The following is a 21,512-nucleotide window of genomic DNA, read 5'->3' as shown; positions in this document are numbered from 1 at the left end:
ATAAAAGTTTTTTTTAAGTTTCATTTGTCTTCATAGGTCATCATGTTTCCTTGCTTGATTCAAGTTTCAAGCACGTTTCAAGCTTTGTGTTTGTCTCGTCCTTGGTCTCGTCAAAGCATTAGGTACTTTGCAGTACTTTGTCAAGTTTTTTTTGAAGTGTCAATGTCTAATCAATCATCAAAATTGTTTGACACTGACAGTGATTAGCGGTGGTTTTATTACTGTCAAAACTCAAAACTTTTAATTGTTTGACGAAAGCAGAAAGCAAACATTAAAACAAAGTGGAATAACAAATTGCTTGCATGCTGGATCGATAACACTGTGTAAATAAATTACCATTGACTATGCTTTAAAGTTTTGAAAAAGCTTAATTTCGAACAATCATCCTTGACGCAAAAATCAGCGTAAGTTATAGATTTCTTTATTTCATGCACGATATATAAACATAAACAGGTATTTTCATACAATAAATACGCCTGTCAATAATCCTGTGAAACACAGAGGTCGGTGGTGTTTTTTTGTGAATTGCACAGATGAGGTCATCAGAGAATGTGGGTCGACAGATTCATGCTATGATAATAACGTGGGCTTAGGTATAATGAGATTGTTTAATTATTCCAACAGCTGCATTCTTATGGTCGATTATCGGAACAATTCATTGTTGAACTATTCAGTTTGCTTCATGCTCAAGGTACAGAATGGGTGATATACATCTAAGTAAGTTCTTTTGCTTTTATTTGAATAATAGTTAGCATTTTTTACTATTTATAATTGTAAACATAACATATGTATAGTCATATTATTTACTGATTGTTTATTATCATTGTGATATGATATGGTAGGAGGATACAACATTTTAATGTCTATTCTAAATAACTTTAATTTAAAATTCATCAATTATGAAATCATCAATAATAAGTAATATTAAAAGGGGTAGTTCCAACATAGCAATAGATTGATGCTACAGTATAAATAATAATTTATCTTTTGAAACATTTTATTTGCAAGGAACAGAAATAACATGAACATCAAATTATTACAGCTTATATCTTCAGGAAATGGATGTTTACTATTGCAGATGATAAATATGTAGTGTGCATATACAATGTAGCTTATGCTGTTCACAATTATTGATAGTAGGCTGGTGAATCCCCATTGATATTGAATATTATTATAACTGCTTACATGTGTTTTGTGTGACCGCCGCCTTGGTACAGTGGTTGACGCATGAGCGTAGAACCGAGGGGTCCTGGGTTCGATTTGGCTGATCACCTACTTGTCCCTAAAAAGAAAATCAGATCAGTGAAACAGATGTATGCATAATGCATCTGCCCCTTACCCCACTACGGGGACATGGGACTTCACTTTTTACATGTGTTGTTAACGATAACTCTACTGTCTTGAAATATTTCTCTTTATATAAGTTACAGTAACTTATATAAAGAAACGCAGTACTAGCGTTCCATAGAGAGACATATATTATCTTTGTAAGCAAGTAATAATATTAGCTAATAGAAGACTTAAATAATATTTTATTAGTCATTATTTTATGTAATTTGATTGAATAATGAATAGGTGGTTTTATTGTTTGAAATACTATAAAGCAAAAATTATAATAAATTGAATTTAAAATTTTTGTTATACTTGTTTTAAATCTAATATGCTGAATAGGTTGTTTATTTGCTTGAACATTCTAATATCAGGAATGACAGGTGCAATTTGAAAAAATTATTTCACTTTTAGATAATCCATTTATCAAGGAATGAGTGGAGCAATGCGGTTAAAATCGCGGGGCGCAGCTAGTTTGCCATAGAAATATTAGAACATATTCCCATCAGCAACAAGGCCATCATCTGTAAATTATTAATATTAAATTGTGTTGAATTTCGAATATAATTAAGTCTGGATCACAAATATAATTAAGAATCTTTAGAAGATCATTAGTTCATTTAAACCATTTATTACAGGGACAAAGCCAAACATGGCTGAAACATTGGATCCTCTGTCACCGAGCCTGAATGACTCAAGCAATTCCAGTATTATGAATAAGTTGAGAATGAGATTCAGTAGAGGATCTTCTACTCCTAGACCTACAGGAGATGGTATGTTTAAAATTATGATTAAATAAAATAACAATGTTTATTTGAAGAGTATGTTTGAAACTCAAGACAAACATTGTACACAATATTAACCAATGGTTGAGTTTTATGTATGAACTAAAATTAAATTGGTACAATTTTTATTATGCTTTATATAAATAATAATTTAGCCTTTATTTTCCGAAAAAAGTTGACATATATAAACAAAATATAAAGATTACTTAAAACTAAAAACAAAATTTCACTATAAAATATCCTTAATTTCGGCAAAGGCCTCCTCCAACTCTTTCCGTTGTACCCTGTCTGCTGCCACTCTTGTCCAAAAGGGCCCTGCGGTCATTTTTAGTTATTTATGTAACAAAAACTCTCAAAGGGCCTGGTACAAAAACTCCAGACACTTTCTCCAAATATATAAACTGCACTGTGCAAATAAAACAATGTTATTGCCCTACAGTTTTCACTTGATTAAATATAGATTACCCAATTTTAATAGTTCTGTAATCGATAAAAGTGACACTAAGTGTTCCAAGGTTGCAAAGAAAATCATTTGAGGTCAATCGAGCGCAGTGTATATCATTTTAAATAGTTTTGTCGATTTGCAAACACGCAACATGGTTGAGAAGAGTAGTAGTGGTATTATTTTGTTGTTGATTTATTTGTTTTTTTTTTTGAGAAAAAAATAATTGTGTTCAATTTTATTATTGTATAATTGGAATTATATATTTTTTTATATAAAATACCTCTATTCAGGAGTAACCGGTCATTTGAATAATAATTAAAGTGTTGATTTTAAATTTATAAGTCTTCATTAATTTTTGTAAATGACACGATAAAGTTACACAATAAAGTTAGGAAACTACGAAAGTACTTGTTTACGATAGTCGGATATTATTGCGTTGTACGCTGCTCTTACGTGTTATAATTATTTAAGACTAGTGGTCTGCCCCGGCTTCGCCCGTGGTACATATTTCGCAATAAAAGGTAGCCTATGTCCTTTCTCGGGTATCAAAATATCTCCATACCAAATCTCATGCAAATTGGTTCAGTAGTTTAGGCGTGATTGAGTAACAGACAGACAGACAGAGTTACTTTCGCATTTATAATATTAGTATGGATTATTAATTAAGTATGTGCTTTTTCCAGGATATGTGGAATTTGGAGAGTTTCGATCACAAGCCCCTGGGGTTAAGAAAGTGGGCACTTTTGCCGGAGTGTTCTGTCCAGTTGTGTTGTCGATGTTCAGTGCACTTATTTTTATACGAATGGGTGAGTCAAGTGTTTATTTATATTTTACATAATACATATATTTTTTTGTCTATATATATAAGAGATTCTTGTGAAACAGTGTTAGTAGCCAAAATCCCTAGAAAATTTATTAATTTGTCCATAATTGTGTTAATTCAATCATTTCATGTGTTGTTGTAATATAATACATAATTATAGATAATAATTGAATTAAGTATGATTTAAAACAGAGTACATTGACTTTGTAATTGTAGATTACTTACAATGTAGTATTTATCTATTTTCTTCATTATGTGATTGAAGATTTTGTTAATTGGACTAAGAATACAGGATTTTCGATTCGGTTGAATGCTATTTATGCATAAATTATTTGATAATTTTTATGAATTGATTTTATACATTCAAAAATGAAAATATTGTTTATTTTTATACAAGTTTAGCTCTTATGTCTCTGAGATAGGACTTAAAATATAAATGAACAACCTATTTAGTTATTTTCTACTACAAAAATATTTTAGCAATTTTTTTAAATATAATATTTTGTATTTACAGGTTATTTAATAGGTAATGCAGGTCTTCTAGTCACGTTAGCCCAATTCGGCATGGCCTACCTGATAGTTGGTTTTACTGTGATGTCCATTTGCGCTATATCCACGAATGGCGCAGTGGAAGGGGGTGGGGTGTATTGTATCCTTTTTGAATATTTGTTATTTTAATATTATTTACACGGTTATTTTAATAGACAGATACACTATAGAACACATCGAAATAGAAAATATTTTACAGTATGTAACATTTAGATGATTCTGTATAGGATAGCCAATAAATGGGCTATCCAACACCGAAAGAATTTTTCTAATCGTACCAATAGTTCCTGAGATTAGCGTCTTCAAACAAACATACTCTTCAGCTTTATAATATTGGTATAGATGTGTTACTTTACAATTTTGACTACATATTTCATATTATATACCTTTAATGTTTTCTTAATGCAACATACAGTTATGATAAGTAGAACATTGGGTCCGGAATTCGGTGGCGCGATCGGGACTCTATTTTTCTTCGCCAATGTCGTGTCTAGTGCTCTCTGCATCTCCGCTTGCACTGAAGCTTTAGTGGAAAACTTTGGGCCTAACGGTAAGTTACATAATTATATTTCATATGACAAAAAGAAATTATATCCTTGCCATTTGAAATATCTATTCAAATTGTTGTAATTTTTCTTTGCATTTGAAATTGTGCTGTTTGATATATTATAATTTTATTGTATTTAACTTTTTCCTATTGCCACCTTGGATGGTTAATAACTACTACCACAACAATCAACAATAAAAAAATCTCTAGATATCACTACATAGTATAAAACAAAGTCGCTTTCTCTGTCTCTATGTCCCTTTGTATGCTTAAATCTTTAAAACTACGCAACGGATTTTGATGTGATAGAGAGAATTTCGAATAGAGTGATTCAAGAGGAAGGTTTCAGTATATAATTTATTAGGTTTTAGGCAAAGCGGGCGAAGCCGCGGGCGGTAAGCTAGTGAGTAATAAAAAAAATTCCATTCTGGCGAATATTTGTTTATTTCGGTACATTTTCCAAATAATGCTTGTAAGCTTTATTTTGCTTTATGATTTGGATATTTAAATGTCCGTTTCTTTTCCATTTATTCCAGGTTACCTAGTGGGTGACAGTCCGGGTCTACCCGATGGCCACTGGTACCGATTTCTATACCGCTCCGTGTTAAACACGGTCGGTCTGAGCGTATCGTTGGCCGGCGCGTCCCTGTTCGCTAGGACCAGCCTGGCGATATGGGTCACTATGGTCGTGTGCCTGGCTAGTGCGTTCCTGAGCTTCTTTATCACCGCTCCAGCTTTGGTAAGTGTATACCTGACTCCAAAAGTCACTGGTACAGGTCCTAAACCGATCCGTGCTGAACATGGTAAGTGAATGCGGGTAGTTTTAATTTTTTTTTGAGGGTAGTTTGTTGAATTTTAGGTAATTTGTATATTAGTTGGAATAGGGAAAGTAACGATTATAGATGGGCAGATACTTCTGCTATGTGCTCTTATGTACAAATGTAATATAGACACCTATTTTATACATACTAATATTATAAATGCGAAAGTAACTCTGTCTGTCTGTCTGTTACTCAATCACGCCTAAACTATTTGGTATGGAGATATTTTGATACCCAAGAAAGGACATAGGCTCCTTTGTATCCCGGGAAAATGACGCAATCCCGGAAATCCCACGGGAACGGGAACTATGCAGGTTTTCTTTTACTGCGCGGGCGAAGCCGCGGGCGGAAACCTTGTTATTTATATAGGTACCTTATTCGTAATAATATTATGATGTTTCAAAAGAAATAAAAAACCTTTTTTTATTATTGCTGTGTATTAAAAACGACGTGATGGTTTAAGCAGTTATCCCTGACCAAATAATAATATAAAAATTTTTTTACAGATCGAAAAACCGGACACAAACCACTTAGTGAACGCGACCAACTTCACTTACACTGGCCTTAACGTTAACACGTTTTACGAAAACTTATATCCAAACTACGGTAGAGACTACAGCACAGCTGATGGGGAAATGGTGGACTTCGCTTCTGTGTTCGGAGTCCTGTTTACCGGCGTGACTGGCGTGATGGCTGGTGCTAATATGAGCGGTATGTGCTAGGGAATAGGGTTCATTTTATGGTAAATAGTGTACAGCTGTTGAAAGTTATGATTCTTTTAACACCTTTTTAGTTTTCATCAAATCGAATTCCTCATCGGTTTCCCTTTCTGGCACCTGTTGAAAAATTTATATTGTATAGAGTTTCAGCACATTTTGTATACATATCTGGTATTTAAATCAATATAATACTCATGTAATTAATAAAATATACAATTAAAAACACTACAAACATTCATATAGAATGTCTGAATATAGTAAATTCAATAACACAATATATCGTTTCTTAAAAAATGTTCAAAATTTACAAAAAAGTATCGACGAGGATGGGATTCGAACCCACGCGTGCAGAGCACATTGGATTAGCAGTCCAACGCCTTAACCACTCGGCCACCTCGTCGTGTACACTTGTTTTCAATTTTACAATTATTCTGCTACGAATAAACAGATGTTTTAATACCGTCATATAAATTAACGATTTCACGCTTCAAGCCTCAATTTAAAATGTCATATTGAATGTAATTTATTGCTTTTACTTCAATTATTATCACTTTAAATACACCATATACAAGTGCAATGTGCACATTATTATTATTTTCCCTATTCTCAAATATTTCTATGAACTCAATGAGCTATAAGAATTTACCAAATTCAACAAACTTCACGCGCCATATGTGACCTAAAACTATACATTGCAAGCGCTAAACAAATCTAGTGAACTTAACGAACTTATTAAACTCAACAAACTTCAGTCGCCAAACGGAAACGTTAACTTTACACTTTAAGCACTTAACGAACTTAGTGAACTACACGAACTTAAAAATATCAACGAACTCAGTGAAATAAACGATATTATCGAAATCAACGTCCATCCCGCAGCATTCCACTAGGGACACTTACAGCATTACTGCGTATATGTGTATGCGGCATTAACACTCCTAATTGTTATTATTGCAAATATTGCAAAACAACTATGTGTACTTGTTGTCAATTGAACGTTTAAAAGTGAGCTAAACGCAAAAACCGACCTTATCAAACTAAACGAACTTACAAAATTCAACGAACTTTATGAAACAAACGAACTTAACTTTACACATTTAACAAACTAAACGAACTTAGCGAAATAAACGAACTTCATTCAACAGGTGAACTAAAGAGTCCATCGCGCAGCATTCCATTGGGCACGCTTACAGCGTTGCTCTTCACGGCACTATCTTATGCGGCACTAACGCTCCTAACTGCGGGCACGTGCTCAAGGCAACTGTTGCAAAACAACTACGTGTACTTGTTGCCGATTAACGTGTGGCCACCGTTTATTGTTGTTGGTAAGTTATTCTTAGTCTGTTGAGGTTTTTTTTGATTTCGATGAAACTCCAAATGGCTTATAATATTTTTGGAATGATTGGTAAAAGGGTAAGGGAAGTAATGAACAAAAAATATTTAATTCTAAAAGGAAACAAATTCAAATATTTATTTTGACACATTTAAAAAAAATTGGAATTAAATTGTTAAATTTTGTAAAAATCAATAACAATAGGTAAATGGGGCACTTTTTTAATAATTTGTCAAATGAATTTAAGGGACACAATTTTTTTATAGGTATGTTGATGGCAACGTTCTCAGCTGCACTTTCGAATCTTATTGGTGCTTCTAGAGTGCTCGAGGCTTTAGCCAAAGATGACATATTCGGTAAGTTATCCTATTTTTTGCGAAGAGTCATTTTGTTTTCGTGACAAATTGACAGTGTATTTTCTTGAGACTTCATAATAATATTTATCATTAACTAGGTTTCCGCCCGCGGCTTCGCCCTCGCAGTCAAAGAAAAACCCGCAAAGTTCCCGTTCCCGTAGGATTTCCGGGATTGTGTCATTTTACCGGGATAAAAAGTAGCTTTTGTCCCTTCTCGGGTATCAAAATATCTCCATACCAAATTTCATGAAAATTGGTTAAGTAGTTTAGGCGTGATTGAGCAACAGACAGACAGACACAGTTACTTTCGCATTTATAATATTAGTATGGATTCTGGTAAAATTTATACCAGTGTACTGTATATTTTGTAATTTTTACCCGACTGCCAAAGAAGGAGGGTAATGTTTTTCGAGTGTATGTAAGTATGTATGTATGTCTTTTCCTTTGTGACCACCTGTAGCCTAAACGGCTTGATGGATTTTGATGTATGAGGTATCGTTAGATTTGTCTTGATTACGGGAGTGTCATAGGATACATTTTATCCTAAAAGTCCCACGGGATAAAGACATAATAATATTTTTTCTAAATTTCCCTTTAAAAAAATATGTATGCGGTATCATTAGATTCATTTCAATCACTCTTTTTTTAGTGTGCAGTCGGGTATTTTGTTTTTTTAATAATAATTACTTGTTATTGCTTTTTTTTAGGTTTTCTTCTCCGTCCTATGGTGTCTCGGTCTGGCAATCCAGTAATGGCAGTTTTGATGTCGTGGTTTTTAGTACAAATCGGTATTATGGCTGGATCCTTGAATGCTATTGCTCAGGTACAGTTTTGACATAAAATATCCTAATTCTGATTACTGAATTTATTGTCTTTGAATAAATTGTATGATATTGGTAATAGGCATGACGACAGTATCCATAAATGATCATATTAGTGTTTTCAAGGGAAAATGTATACTAAATAAATTAAATATAGTGACTTAAAAATCTAAAAAACAATAAGATTAATGAGATTATCAATAAAATAAAACATTAAAATTCTGCAGTTGGCCATTTTGACTAAAACACGCGTGACGTCACGTTTAAATAAACAACTCACGTCAGATGTATTTTGTTGTTATGAATATGTTGAGAATGCGCATTTTTATTTATTTTCTTTTGTTTCACGTATGCTTTATCGACTCAGAACAGAAATATAATTGCGAATTCACAATACGTGGTTTCGGGGTTCTCCGCGCCCACTTTATACAATCATTTCTTATTATTTTCTCGCTTGAAATAATTACTAACACATTTTTGAGCATTATTTTTATGTGGATTCACACTGCAATACTGCACACCACTTATAAACTTTAAAATTCGTTTCTATAACACATATTAAATAAATATTTATTTAATTTTCTTCGCAATGCGTACAAATAATTACGTATTTACTAAAGAGTGACGTCACACCTACGCCATGACACCTGCGAGCTGTTTTGGCACAGTTTATAAATATTTTTTGAAAAATGGCTTTTATCTTCGTTAAATTTAAGTATATTACCGAAATATAGGGTTTTTCTTGTATAGTAAACGTATGCACACATTATGGAAGAGGATTTCAAAATCTTTCGTCATGCCTATTATGATTTGTTAATTTAAAATTGATTGAGTTTTTTTTTACAATGAATACTGGCAATATATTATATAACGAAAAATACACGTCATTTTATCATAAATTGTCTTTGCAGGTAAATTCGGTGCTTTTTATGACAAGTTATTTTGCGATAAACCTCGCTTGCCTCGGATTGGATCTTGCGTCCGCACCTAATTTTAGGTAAGATATTTGTGTTTTTATTTATTTTTGCTATAGAAAATTGTCTATTATTTGTGTATGTACCATATTCGAACTTGATGTCATGGAAGTAAAAAAAAAAAAACAGAGAAAAAGCAAATTTTCATGTGTAAAATAGGATAATCTTGCTCCAGTTTAGGTATAAAAAACTACATGATTTTAATTCGTTCTGTAGATTATCGTTATTGTAGATCACATCGGAGTTTGAGTTTATTGGCCTATTTATTATGCGTGTTTTTAATTGGCCACCATTTTTACGTACCACAGGCCGACATTCCGCCACTTCTCCTGGCTGACAGCCCTGCTCGGTTTACTGGGATGCGCAGCCCTAGTGTTCTGTCTCCGTCCCGCGTATGCTTGTGGTGTGGCCCTAGCGTGCTGCTCGTTAGTGTTGGCGCTGCACGTGTTGTCTCCAGCAGCTGCTGAACCCAAGTGGGGCAGCTTGAGCCAAGCGCTGATCTTCCACCAGGTACATTTTTTTTTTTTTTACTTAAGATAGGGAAGCGCTTGACCACAATCTCGCCTGATGGAAAGCTAAGATGCGGTCTAAGATGGTACGCGCTTCCCTAGTAGGTACCGGTTCACTCTTCACTTGAAGACCCCCATATTGTACCCGTCGGGGAACACAGATTCAGGAAGATACATGATGGAATAGCAAAAATATTCGTTTTATGAAATTACTAGCTGTGCGGTGTGCGGTTTCATCCGCATTGCTCCGCTCCTGTTGGTCTAAACGTTTTAACGTGATGATATATAGCCTATACTAGCTTTCCACCCGCAGCTTCGCCCGCGCAGTCAAAGAAAATCGCATAATTCCCATTCCCGTGGGAGTTCCGGGATAAAAACTATCCTATTTCCCGGGGTAAAAAGTAGCCTATGTCCTTTGTCGGGTATCAAAATATCTCTATACCAAATTTCATGCAAATTGGTTCAGTAGTTAAGGCGTGATTGAGTAACAGACAGAGTTACTTTCGCATTTATAATATTAAGTATGGATAAGCCTTCCTCGATACATGGGCTATCTAATAGCGAAAGAATTTTTCAAATCGGACCAGTAATTCCTGAGATTAACGCGTTCAAAACAAACTCTTCAGCTTTATAATATTAGTATAGATTAAAAAAAGAACTTGAGAGGTGTCAAGGAATGGAGCGAAGCTACTAAAAGTCTAGTAGTTGAGTACCTTGTTTTGTAATCTTAATTGGCTCATAATTGTGTATCAATATATTAAGAAATGTTATTTACTGTAATGCTGTATGATTAAACCAAGAAGCTTATATCTAATACACTGGAGATTGCACTATGACCAATAACTTGTAACAAGAAAATATGATCTAGAATGACGTCAGTCATGTTTTTTGTCTCTTTCTGTTGAGTGACCACGCTGGTTTGTAAATTCAGGATTTTTCAAAATAGAAAAAACTAAAAATCATGGTCTATAAATAATAACGACAAAGGTATATTTTTAACAGTATTTATATTATAATATTATGGTCATACTTTATAGGTACATACAATTTTAATTGGTATAGAATGATAGTTTTAAACAACTTTTGGCTACAAAGCTTGGATATGAACAGATATATAGCATTAGCATACTTTGTAAATAGAGGAAAGTTGTGATTTGCATCAGATGCTGTTTACCAAATTGTAAGCTACTCAGATCTTCTTTTGAAACGCGTTGCTTCGACTGGTCAATTTCAAGCCAAAATCATCAAAGAAAAACTGTTTAGCGGCCTTGCACAAATTTCAGCTAACTTTACAAAGTTTATTTTTCAAAAGGTATTTTTTTCTGGGTCGTAATCCTCAGTAACCTTGATGGGCACATATATTTCTTTTTATTTTACTTTTTGGAAAGCTGAAATACGTAAAACAAAAAAATATAAGGTAAGTTAAAAAAGTATAAATTTCAATGTAAAAACGAACAATCTTATAACTACATGTGAGTGCAATACCGATGTCGTGTGTTGTTTCAATACTAGTAACAATCTTTAAAATGGTGTTCTAAATTTTCATCATAATATTGTTATTACAATATATTCTCCTCGCTATCCATAAAAACTCGTCATCATGGTTACCTTACTTGTTAATTTTGTTTATTGAAAACTTGTTGAAAAATGATAAAGTATTGGGGAAATAACAAATTTAACATGACTGCTTACTAAAATGATGCTAAATTAGACAATTTTTGCCATTGAAATGATTCTAAACAGGTAAATGCAGGAGTATTGAGGAATATTGTAAATAACGTAAATATACACTTGCCTGTGAAATTCTATGCCAGAATTCGGTGTCCAAACGCTTCTGCAATTTTGCACAATACAATGCATTCTTTATATTCGGAAAATATTCATTAAATAAGCAACAATATTAACTTAAATATTCGAAGCGACGCAATTTTTTTTGTCACACATGCCATATTGACAAAGTGAGAGTTGCTACAATTTTATTATGGTGACTACCCATAATCAGGGAGTATCGCTTTTTAATAATTGGTTCAGATACTTATTTTATTTAGCATAAATAATAATTGTTTCATCCAACAATGCTTCTGAATGACGTTTTTGGCAATTTATCAACAAACTCATGTACAAAAACTAACCTTTTGCACAGAATATTACAGCATACATAGGTAGCCTTGGGAAAACTTCGTATTAACAGTGGCAATACCAAGTTAGGTGTGAAAGTGATAAAAAACATGAACTGGGCAATATTTTCTTGTTACACGTCAATGTTCATACCGAAATCTCCAGTGTATTAGATATAAGCTTCTTGGATTAAACGAATAAATAGATAATAAAAGAAATGAAAATAACTGGCTTGATTTCTATGAGAGTGAGAGAGACAGAGAAACACGCGCACGCCGCACGACTTACAACTATAGCAAAAAGTGTGGTTACAATTTTTTTCTCTTAATTCCATCTAGTTCCCTTTCGCAACGCACGATAAAGAACTTCATCCAAAATATATTAATTTTTATCATTTCTCCAATAAAAAAAAAACGTGTGTCACTCGGGGACTGCCGCGGTTGCGCTATTGCATAGCATGCCTTCAAGCCACACCTCCGCCCGTCGGAGTGGGGAGCGTGAGGTTTTTTCGTTACGAAATTTCTCGATTCGGTCCCCGCGCTCAAGGCCCGCGATAGAAGCTATACAATAGCTTAAAAACCGCATTTATAATTGAATTTATCAATGTCCAGGTCCGCAAATATCTGCTCCTGCTGGACCCTCGTAGAGAGCACGTCAAGTTCTGGAGGCCGCAGATGTTATTGCTCATTTCTTCGCCAAGACAAGCCGCGCCGCTCATTGACTTTGTTAATGATCAGAAAAAGGTATGTGTTATATTTTTGCTTTTTTCATTTATCAGTAAAGTAAAACTGTTTTTTCTTTTTAATTTTGTCAAAAAGAAAAACAATTGTCCTATGAGATTCAACTTAGAATAGGATCGATTCAGCGCCATATTGCTAGGTCATAGCTTTTATTTCAATTAACGAATAATTTGTATAAGCAATAACGTTTGTATCCAAATTAAGTTTTTTAAGCCTAATTCTTCAAAATAAGATAAACCGTATTTTTCAAATTATATTTGACAAAAGGATATTGACGCTCCCTTTCGTATTAGAGCGCATTATCTACTAATATTAAAACCGTTTATTATAATATTAAATTATCTTTTTCTAGGGAGGTCTATTCGTAATAGGTCACGTGCGAGTCGGTCAATTAGATGGCAGTGGGGATCCCCTCGCCTCTGAACATAAGTACTGGCTGAAACTTATCGACCATTTGAGGGTAAGTTATGAATAGAAAATAAATAAATCCTACTAATGAAAATGCGAAAGTTTGTGAGGATGTGTGTGTGTTTGTTACTCTTTCACGCAAATACTATTGAACCGATTACAATGAAATTTAACACACATATAGAGGCTAACTTGGATTAACATATAGGATAGGTTTTATCCCGGAAATCCCACGGGAACGGGAACTATGCGGGTTTTCCTTTGAAAGCGCGGGCGTAGCCGCGGGCGAAAAGCTAGTAAATAATAAACTGATATATAGATAATAGGTCCGATCTTCATTATTTTTGGTAGATAAATAACTCGGATATAAAGTTGTAATCATTTAACTACCAAAAAAGTTCCGGGTGGTGTTGTATTAAACTTTCATTTTGAGGATTTTGAAATTAACACCTTATTTCGTCGCAGTAAAGTTCAAAGTCTATTGCATCGCTCTATATAAAACTCTGCCAAACACACGAATAGGCAGACTTTTTGGCTTATCACAAATTTTATGTGATTACGAGTCTAGTTGTATATTAATTACTATACTATATATTGTACATTCGTATTTTAACGATAGGTATATAGTTCTGATATAAATTTCAGGTGAAAGCGTTCGTAGAATTATGTCTAGCGGAATCGATACGTAGTGGAGCGGCGCAACTTACTAGACTCGCTGGACTCGGTGCTATGAAACCAGACACTGTGCTTTTGGGCTTTAGAGACACAGTCACGCCTAAGGATTTCTTTAGAGAGTGAGTTTTTTTGCATAATGAGTTCAATTTTGCTTGGGATATTTGAAGTAGGTCAGAATAGCAGGAATACCTTACTGTATTTTGTGTATGTGTGTGTTGTGTTGCATATTCTCTGTTTTGATATTTTGTAATATTACTAATTTTAATATGTCTTTAAATTGCTTAGTTAATAATAGTATACTTTATTTATCACACAAAGTGACATGGAGACAGTAGAAGAAAATTTTTTTGGCAACACAATACAATCTGGGATATTTATAAAATCAAACGCAAGAAAATATTAAATCCAACTATATTTTTTCCAGTCCGCTATCACCATACAAAACGGAGCAATTCGATCTGGACAACGGCGAAATCATCTTCCCCACACGAACATCCGTAACGACGCGGATATCCGCATCCGAATACGTGCGGATCATTGCGGATGTGCTGTGCGTCAATAAGAATATCTGCTTGTGTCGTAACTTTCATATGTTGGACATGGGCGCTGTGGAGAGGTTGGTATTTTTTTAGTTTTTTGAGGTACTAATTTTGATGTTTAAAATTTAGTAATAAAATTTTTTAATCTCAAAAAATATAAATTGCCTGAAATAGCTCTGTTGTATCCGAATGATGGAAAATGATATTTCTATGCTGGTAAAGTGAACTGAAGTTATCTGCGTTTACACGCACTGCGTGTGCGTGCACATTCTACCACACGTGAACAGCCACGCCCACTGGGCGCACGCGCAATCAATTGTCTCTTTCTTTGCAATTATATTATGTAATTCAATGCATTTACATCCTTTGTATGTTGCTCAATTATTGAATGTACACTGCCAGATTTGTACGCAGGCGCTTGCGCCTGCCTTGCGAGTTCTATTAGAAAATTAGCCCCGAAATCTTCGGTTTACCTTCGGAGCGTGTAACCGATCCATTTCCGTTCGCCGACCTGATCTAAGCACTGACCTACCGATCCTTTTCTATTTCACAATTTTACACCATTTTTTTTAATTTTTGCAGAAAATCATCTCGCCTAAAGTACATAGACGTGTGGGTCGGCGAAGCGCTGCGCCCGTCCCGCGAGGAGGCGTTCAGCGTGCGCGCGCTGTTCGCGCTGCAGCTGGCGGCCGTCGTGCGCTCGGCGCGCGGCTGGCAGCACCTGCGCCTGCGCGTGCACGTGCTGGACGCGCCCGCCCCGCCGCGCGACACGCGTGCGTACACACACACCCCACTTCCGTCACTTTAGCTTCCGTCACTTTACCTCCCGCCACATTAACTCCCGCCACATTAACTCCCGTCACTTTTGTCATTCGTTATTTTAAACTACATTTAAAGTACACTTTATTATCTATAAGTTTCTATTCCCTAAATCGAAATAATTTTGACTAACTTTCACTTTAAATCCCGTCACTTTAATTCCCGTCACTTTAATTCCCGTCACTTTACCTCCCGTCACTTTACCTCCCGTCACTTTAACTCGCGTCACTTTACCTCCCGTCACTTTATCTTGTGTCACTTTAACTCGCGTCACTTTATCTCCCGTCACTTTACCTCCCGCCACTTAAACTGGTGTCACTTTAACTCGCGTCACTTTACCTCCCGTCACATTAGCTTAGTCTTTAATACGTATTTCATAAAACGTCATTGCGCCAGAAAACGAATGGATCTGCATCTCTCGATATATTGGGACAACTCAACAACACACTCACAACTCGTCACTTTACCTCCGGTCACTTTAACTTGCGTCACTTTAACTCCCGCCACTTTCACTCGCGTCACTTTAACTCCCGGCACTTTAACTCGCGTCACTTTACCTCCCGTCACTTTAACTCGCGTCACTTTACTTCCCGTCACTTTAGCTTCCGTCACTTTACCTCCCGCCACATTAACTCCCGTCACACTAACTCCCGTCACTTTACCTCCTGTCACTTTTGTCATTCGTTATTTTAAACTACATTTAAAGTTTCCCTTTATTATCTATTAGTATCTATTCCCTAAATCGAAATAATTTTGACTTTAGCTTTCACTTTAACTTTAACTCGCGTCACTTTACCTCCCGTCACTTTTGTCATTCGTTATTTTAAACTACATTTTAAGTGTCTATTTATTCCCTAAATCGAAATAATTTCGACTTAAGCTTTCACTTTAACTTTACCTCCCGTCACTTTAACTTGCGTCACTTTACCTCCCGTCACTTTAGCTTCCGTCACTTTACCTCCCGCCACATTAACTCCCGCCACTTTAACTTCCGTCACTACCTCCCGTCACTTTTGTCATGCGTTATTTTAAACTACATTTAAAGTTTCCCTAAGTATCTATTCCCTAAATCGAAATAATTTTAACTAACTTTCACAACTCCCGCCACTTTCACTCGCGTCACTTTAACTCCCGTTACTTTACCTCCCGTCACTTTAACTTCCGTCACTTTAACTTACGTCACTTTACCTCCCGTCACTTTAAATTCCGTCACTTTACCTCCCGCCACATTATCTCCCGTCAAAACTTGAAATTAACATCATTTGCCAACGCGATCCGACCTGCCCCCCTAGTCAAGTGGCTTTCTGTTAGCGTAGCGTTCAATAGAATAGACTACGAATGTATGAGATTGACGTAAGTTGTAGATAATTTATCTAGGATAAGAATAGACTACGAATGTATGAGATTGACGTAAGTTGTAGATAATTTATCTAGGATTTATCCTAGATAAATTATCTACAACTTACGTCAATCTCATACATTCGTAGTCTATTCTATTGAACGCTACGCTAACAGAAAACCACTTGGCTAGGGGGGCAGGGCTGATAGCAAGTACTGAGTGTTTATAGGCTTAGGTGTGAAAAATTTATAAATAAAATGCTCTATGCATTTTGTAGCCATCTATTCTAAATGTGAATAAAACGAATAGGGTATAGGACTTACCATCTTTAGAACCAAGAAATATGGCAACTAAACACAATAATAATTTTGTTTCATATAATTTACTAGCTTACCGCCCGCTGCTTTGCCCGCAAAGAAAAACCCGCATAGTTCCTGTTCTCTTGGGATTTCCGGGATAAAACATAATATATTATCATTGGATAAAACCAATCCTATGTGTTAATCCAAGTTACCTTCTGTGTGCTAAATTTCATTGTAATCGGTTCAGTAGTATTTGTGTGATAGAGTAAAAAACACACACATACCCATCCTCACAAACTTCCGCATTTATAATATTAGTAGGATAAGATACTTTGTATACCTTTTCTTGCATTTTAAAGTTTAAATTATGAACAAACCTTTGTTTTTATAATGTTGTAACTTAAAAATTTATGTTTCTAGAACAGTACTAAACTTGTAACTTAAAAATTTATGTTTCTAGTTTTTCTAGAACGAAAAAATGTTACACTAAATTTTTTTCCAACCCCGATAAAGAAGTTTCGCTTCAATAATTCGAAATCTATTTGGCCAGCATTTAATTTATATCGATTTTCACAGGTTTTGTTTTATTCGGCGCTTTTATTGGTGTATAAAATAATATTATTTACAGAACCCGAAAGCCTTGAACAAAACCGTCCGCTACGGGAGCGTCTCGACGAACTTCTCAAATTACTCAGAATTAGCGCAACCATACATATCGTGAGTATTTACAATAATTATATGCACATGCAATGTTAAAAAAGCTGATACGGGTATTATATAAAAAATAGATTCAAATTAAAATTCAAATTCAAATTCAAATACAAATATTTTTATTCATGAATATGGGTACAATTCAGATCTTAGACAAACGTAAGTCCCGCCATATCCTGCCTGTTAGCACTGATAGGCATAGGAAATTACAAATACATATTACTTAATAGTATTTGTTTAGCTGTAGTCAGCTAAACAAATAATAATTTTATCCTGGAGGTCCAAAATACTTTCTAAATATGATGTAAAAATAAGATTCTTCTGGACAAAACGCCCAGAACACTTAACAAATTGTTTTTCTTAAATATCTCGGACAATATTACTGTAATAGATTGTCATGTTGTCTTTAGCCCTTAGAGCAGCCGTACACGGACAGCTCGAGCAGTTAACGGCTGAGCAACGTACACGGACAGCTCGAGCAGTTAACGGCTGAGCAACGTACACGGACTGCTCGAGCAGTTAACGGCTGAGCAACGTACACGGACAGCTCGAGCAGTTAACGGCTGAGCAACGTACACGGACTGCTCGAGCAGTTAACGGCTGAGCAACGTACACGGACAGCTCGAGCAGTTAACGGCTGAGCAACGTACACGGACTGCTCGAGCAGTTAACGGCTGAGCAACGTACACGGACAGCTCGAGCAGTTAACGGCTGAGCAACGTACACGGACTGCTCGAGCAGTTAACGGCTGAGCAACGTACACGGACTGCTCGAGCGGTCGACGTCAACTGCTCGAGTCGTCGGTTGTTGACTGCTCGAGCAGTCACATGTACAGCACTGAATGAATGTCTATAGTTCACCACGCGGTCGCGGCTTCAAGCTGTCGGTCTCAACTGCTTGAAGCGGTCCGTGTACGGCCGCCATAACATAATACGCACTTGAACCTAACATAATTTTTTTCAGCTATCCGATTGGCCGGTGATAGAAGATTTCGGTCAATGGTCGGACTCCTATTATGACAACGCGAGTGTGTATGGCAGAGTTCCTATGACATACTTGCAAAAGTGAGTGCAGATTTTCATTTGCGTTTTTAGGGTGTTAGGTGTACTAATGAAAGGCTCACATACGATGCGTACATATTTAATGCGCTCGGCGTATACGTCCGGCGATATAGGTAGGAAGTTGTACACTGCGTTACACATAATACATTATATCTTTTGTAGGAAAGCAAAACCCCTACACTTTCATTTAATTCAGATGTCATATTTTATAATATTTTATTGAACAACAAAATATCATTTTACGTAACACATGACACATTATACAGCACATATCGAGAAAGTTTCGCATTTATAATCTATACAAAAATTATAAAGCTGAAGAGTTTGTTTGCTTGTTTGTTTGCGAACTACTGGTCCGATTTGAAAAATTTTTTCGGTGTTAGATAGCCCATTCATCTAGGAAGGCTATAGGCTATATATCATCTCGCTAAGATCAACAGGAGCGGAGCACTGCTGGTAAAACCGCGGAGCACATCTAGTATGGATCTAGTAGTATGTTATACAAGAATCGGATTGTTAAGAAATAAACACAAATTCATTCATTTATTCAACCAAACTTCTTTTATACGCACTTTAGTATCACAAAACAGTAAGAAATTAACACAGAATTTATTTTTATTTATTTATATGTCTTTGGGAAACAAACAATACAATATATCTTATAAATAAGAGATAAAAAACCATACACATCAGCAAAGTTTCCACTAAAAAATTAAGTTCTTTAAATAATCAGAATGAAAATTATACACAACTTATTAAATAAACATATTTATAATAATAATGTTGTCCTCTAAATTTAAATATTGTTACTCTTAATGTCTCCAGGGTAAATAGAATAATAAAAGAGCGTTGCGACGAAGGCACCGCAGTGACGTTCGTGCAGTTGCCGGAGCCGCCGAAGTTGGCCGCAGATGAGTCTGACGAAATCGTCTGTGAACAGTATTTACAGGTAAATTCTTATATTTTATCTATACTCATAGTAGAAATATATATATATATAGTGTAAATATAAAGCTAAAGAGTTTGTTTGTTTGTTTGAACGCGCTAATATCAGGAACTACTTATCCGATTTTAAAAATCATTTCGGTGTTAGATAGACCATTTATGGAGGAAGGCTATAGGCTATAGGCTCACGCTAAGACCAACAGGAGCGGAGCAATGCAGGTGAAACCGCCGAACACAGCTAGTAAAGTTATAAGTGATATTATACCGTAGATCCAGTTTAACATAGGCTAAAAACTTTTTTTTTATACAGCAGAAGGTATTAATGCCATCTTTTTTTACAGGTGTTAGATGAATTTACGAAAGAGCTCTCCCCAACTATATTAGTGCGAGGTCTGAAGTCAGTTACGTCCACGGCCCTATAGTTATCAAATTATTTAAAAGATATCAAACTAAACATATCTTTAATATTATAATTATAATATTATTTATCGAAATTTGGTTATAGTGATGAGTTTCTTAAGTTTAGATCACATTGGTCAAATATGAGTTTCAGTGACTGAATAGTCAAGTAGTTTTTAAGAATGACTGAAGTTCTGTATCAAATGTTTTGTTCTTCCAAATTTCTATGTGTCTGAAAAAAAATGATAAAAGGACCTATTCTTAAAATTACACGTGTCACGCGGTTAAAACTACACGTCGCCTCTTTGCGACGAAACCGTGTTATTTCGAAAAAGGCGATTTTACAGGAGAGCATTTTTAAACTTTCAAAAAGGTATATTAGGTAAATGAACGTTTTTATGGGTTACATCTATAACAAATTATATGAATTATCTTATTAACTATTGCATAATGCAAAAAAATACCCTAATTTAAAAGATTTTAGGACAAAAAAAGCATTAAAAAAAAAGGAAAAAATATGTCACATTTTTTCTGAAAAAGTATAAGAAGAACGATGTAGCAAATTAATCTGTCACGTTGTTGATGCTATTATTTTTATTTTATGCTAAATTATAATATAAAAACACATTGTTGAAATTAGAAACATTTATTAAACAGATGAAATAGTTGTAGCTAAACAGTGGTTTCTTTGGACAAAACTATTACTAATCAACAGTTAGTCAGCCTTTATTGAATGTAATCAATATTCTTCTCACTTTATGCTTATTTCTTCTTACATTGTAATCATCTTAATTATATAATCTCAAAAAACTAGTAATCTAAGTTTTCAGTCTCGGTCATAAACTAAGTAATCAGTAAATTTGCACAATTAAGTGCTTACTTTATAAACGTATGTTTATAAAGTAAGCAAAATTCTAAACAAAAAATAATAATTATCAAAACATAAATCTCCTCTATGAGCAAAATCTTAAACATTATAATAACAAAAAACATAAAAATCGCCTATTAAAACTTTAAATAGATAAAACCATATCACTCATATTTTGTGCTGAAATGCCATTCATTTCCAAAACAGTATTATTAAAACTTACAAGGCTTCAAAGAATGGCTTATAATATCTTGGGATGAGGTTTTTATTAACCAAATCCATGATATCCTTTTTCTTTTTTTCGGCTAATCCAGGTTTCCGAGTATAAGCTTTTTTCAATTCAATATTGGTATTGTTACTTATCTTCTTATTCTTCTTCAAAACGATGGCCTTCTTGAACTGTACGTCGGCATACGAATCTTTAAAAAATATGGCATCAGGGTCCTCTTTTTTAACTTGTATTACCTTTATTCCTGAAAACTTCACTGCGTTATTATCTTCATCTTTTACCAGCGCATAGTTCATCAGGTTGCATACATTTTTCCAGTCATTTATATCACAGAAACTCAATTCATTC

General features: G+C 34.8%; 1 protein-coding gene and 1 non-coding gene across 3 annotated transcripts; one reads left to right on the top strand and one right to left on the bottom strand.

Moving 5' to 3' along the window:
* Positions 1-278: 278 nt before the first annotated feature.
* Positions 279-20,359, top strand: LOC123703443 (solute carrier family 12 member 9). 2 transcript variants are annotated; one of them, XM_045651438.1, is made up of 21 exons: positions 279-404; positions 1,968-2,102; positions 3,243-3,365; positions 3,897-4,031; positions 4,347-4,481; positions 5,015-5,217; positions 5,806-6,010; positions 7,164-7,343; positions 7,618-7,707; positions 8,415-8,530; positions 9,440-9,525; positions 9,811-10,012; positions 12,741-12,872; positions 13,222-13,329; positions 13,923-14,071; positions 14,377-14,568; positions 15,074-15,264; positions 17,580-17,668; positions 18,626-18,726; positions 19,549-19,672; positions 20,010-20,359. In XM_045651438.1, the coding sequence occupies exons 2-21, from the start codon at positions 1,982-1,984 to the stop codon at positions 20,088-20,090; spliced, it is 2,763 nt and encodes a 920-aa protein (XP_045507394.1). In that variant the 5' UTR covers positions 279-404; positions 1,968-1,981; the 3' UTR covers positions 20,091-20,359. The 2 variants fall into 2 exon arrangements, with proteins under 2 accessions (XP_045507394.1, XP_045507393.1); XM_045651437.1 differs by lacking the exon at positions 279-404 and adding an exon at positions 485-717.
* Positions 6,337-6,418, bottom strand: Trnas-gcu. The gene has a single exon. It is a non-coding gene; the product is annotated as a tRNA-Ser (tRNA).
* Positions 20,360-21,512: the final 1,153 nt, after the last annotated feature.

Source organism: Colias croceus, chromosome 26 (genome assembly GCF_905220415.1).
Source record: "Colias croceus chromosome 26, ilColCroc2.1".
NCBI classification, from domain to species: Eukaryota; Metazoa; Arthropoda; class Insecta; order Lepidoptera; family Pieridae; genus Colias; species Colias croceus.
The sequence above is the reverse complement of the archived record's forward strand: the minus strand, read 5'-3'. Positions and strand labels throughout refer to the sequence as shown.

Excerpts from the sequence above, each read along its gene's own strand:
- LOC123703443 (XM_045651437.1), top strand. Across the intron at positions 4,482-5,014 it reads GGAAAACTTTGGGCCTAACG|GTTACCTAGTGGGTGACAGT; the intron begins GTAAGTTACATA and ends CATTTATTCCAG. Across the intron at positions 8,531-9,439 it reads CCTTGAATGCTATTGCTCAG|GTAAATTCGGTGCTTTTTAT; the intron begins GTACAGTTTTGA and ends TTGTCTTTGCAG.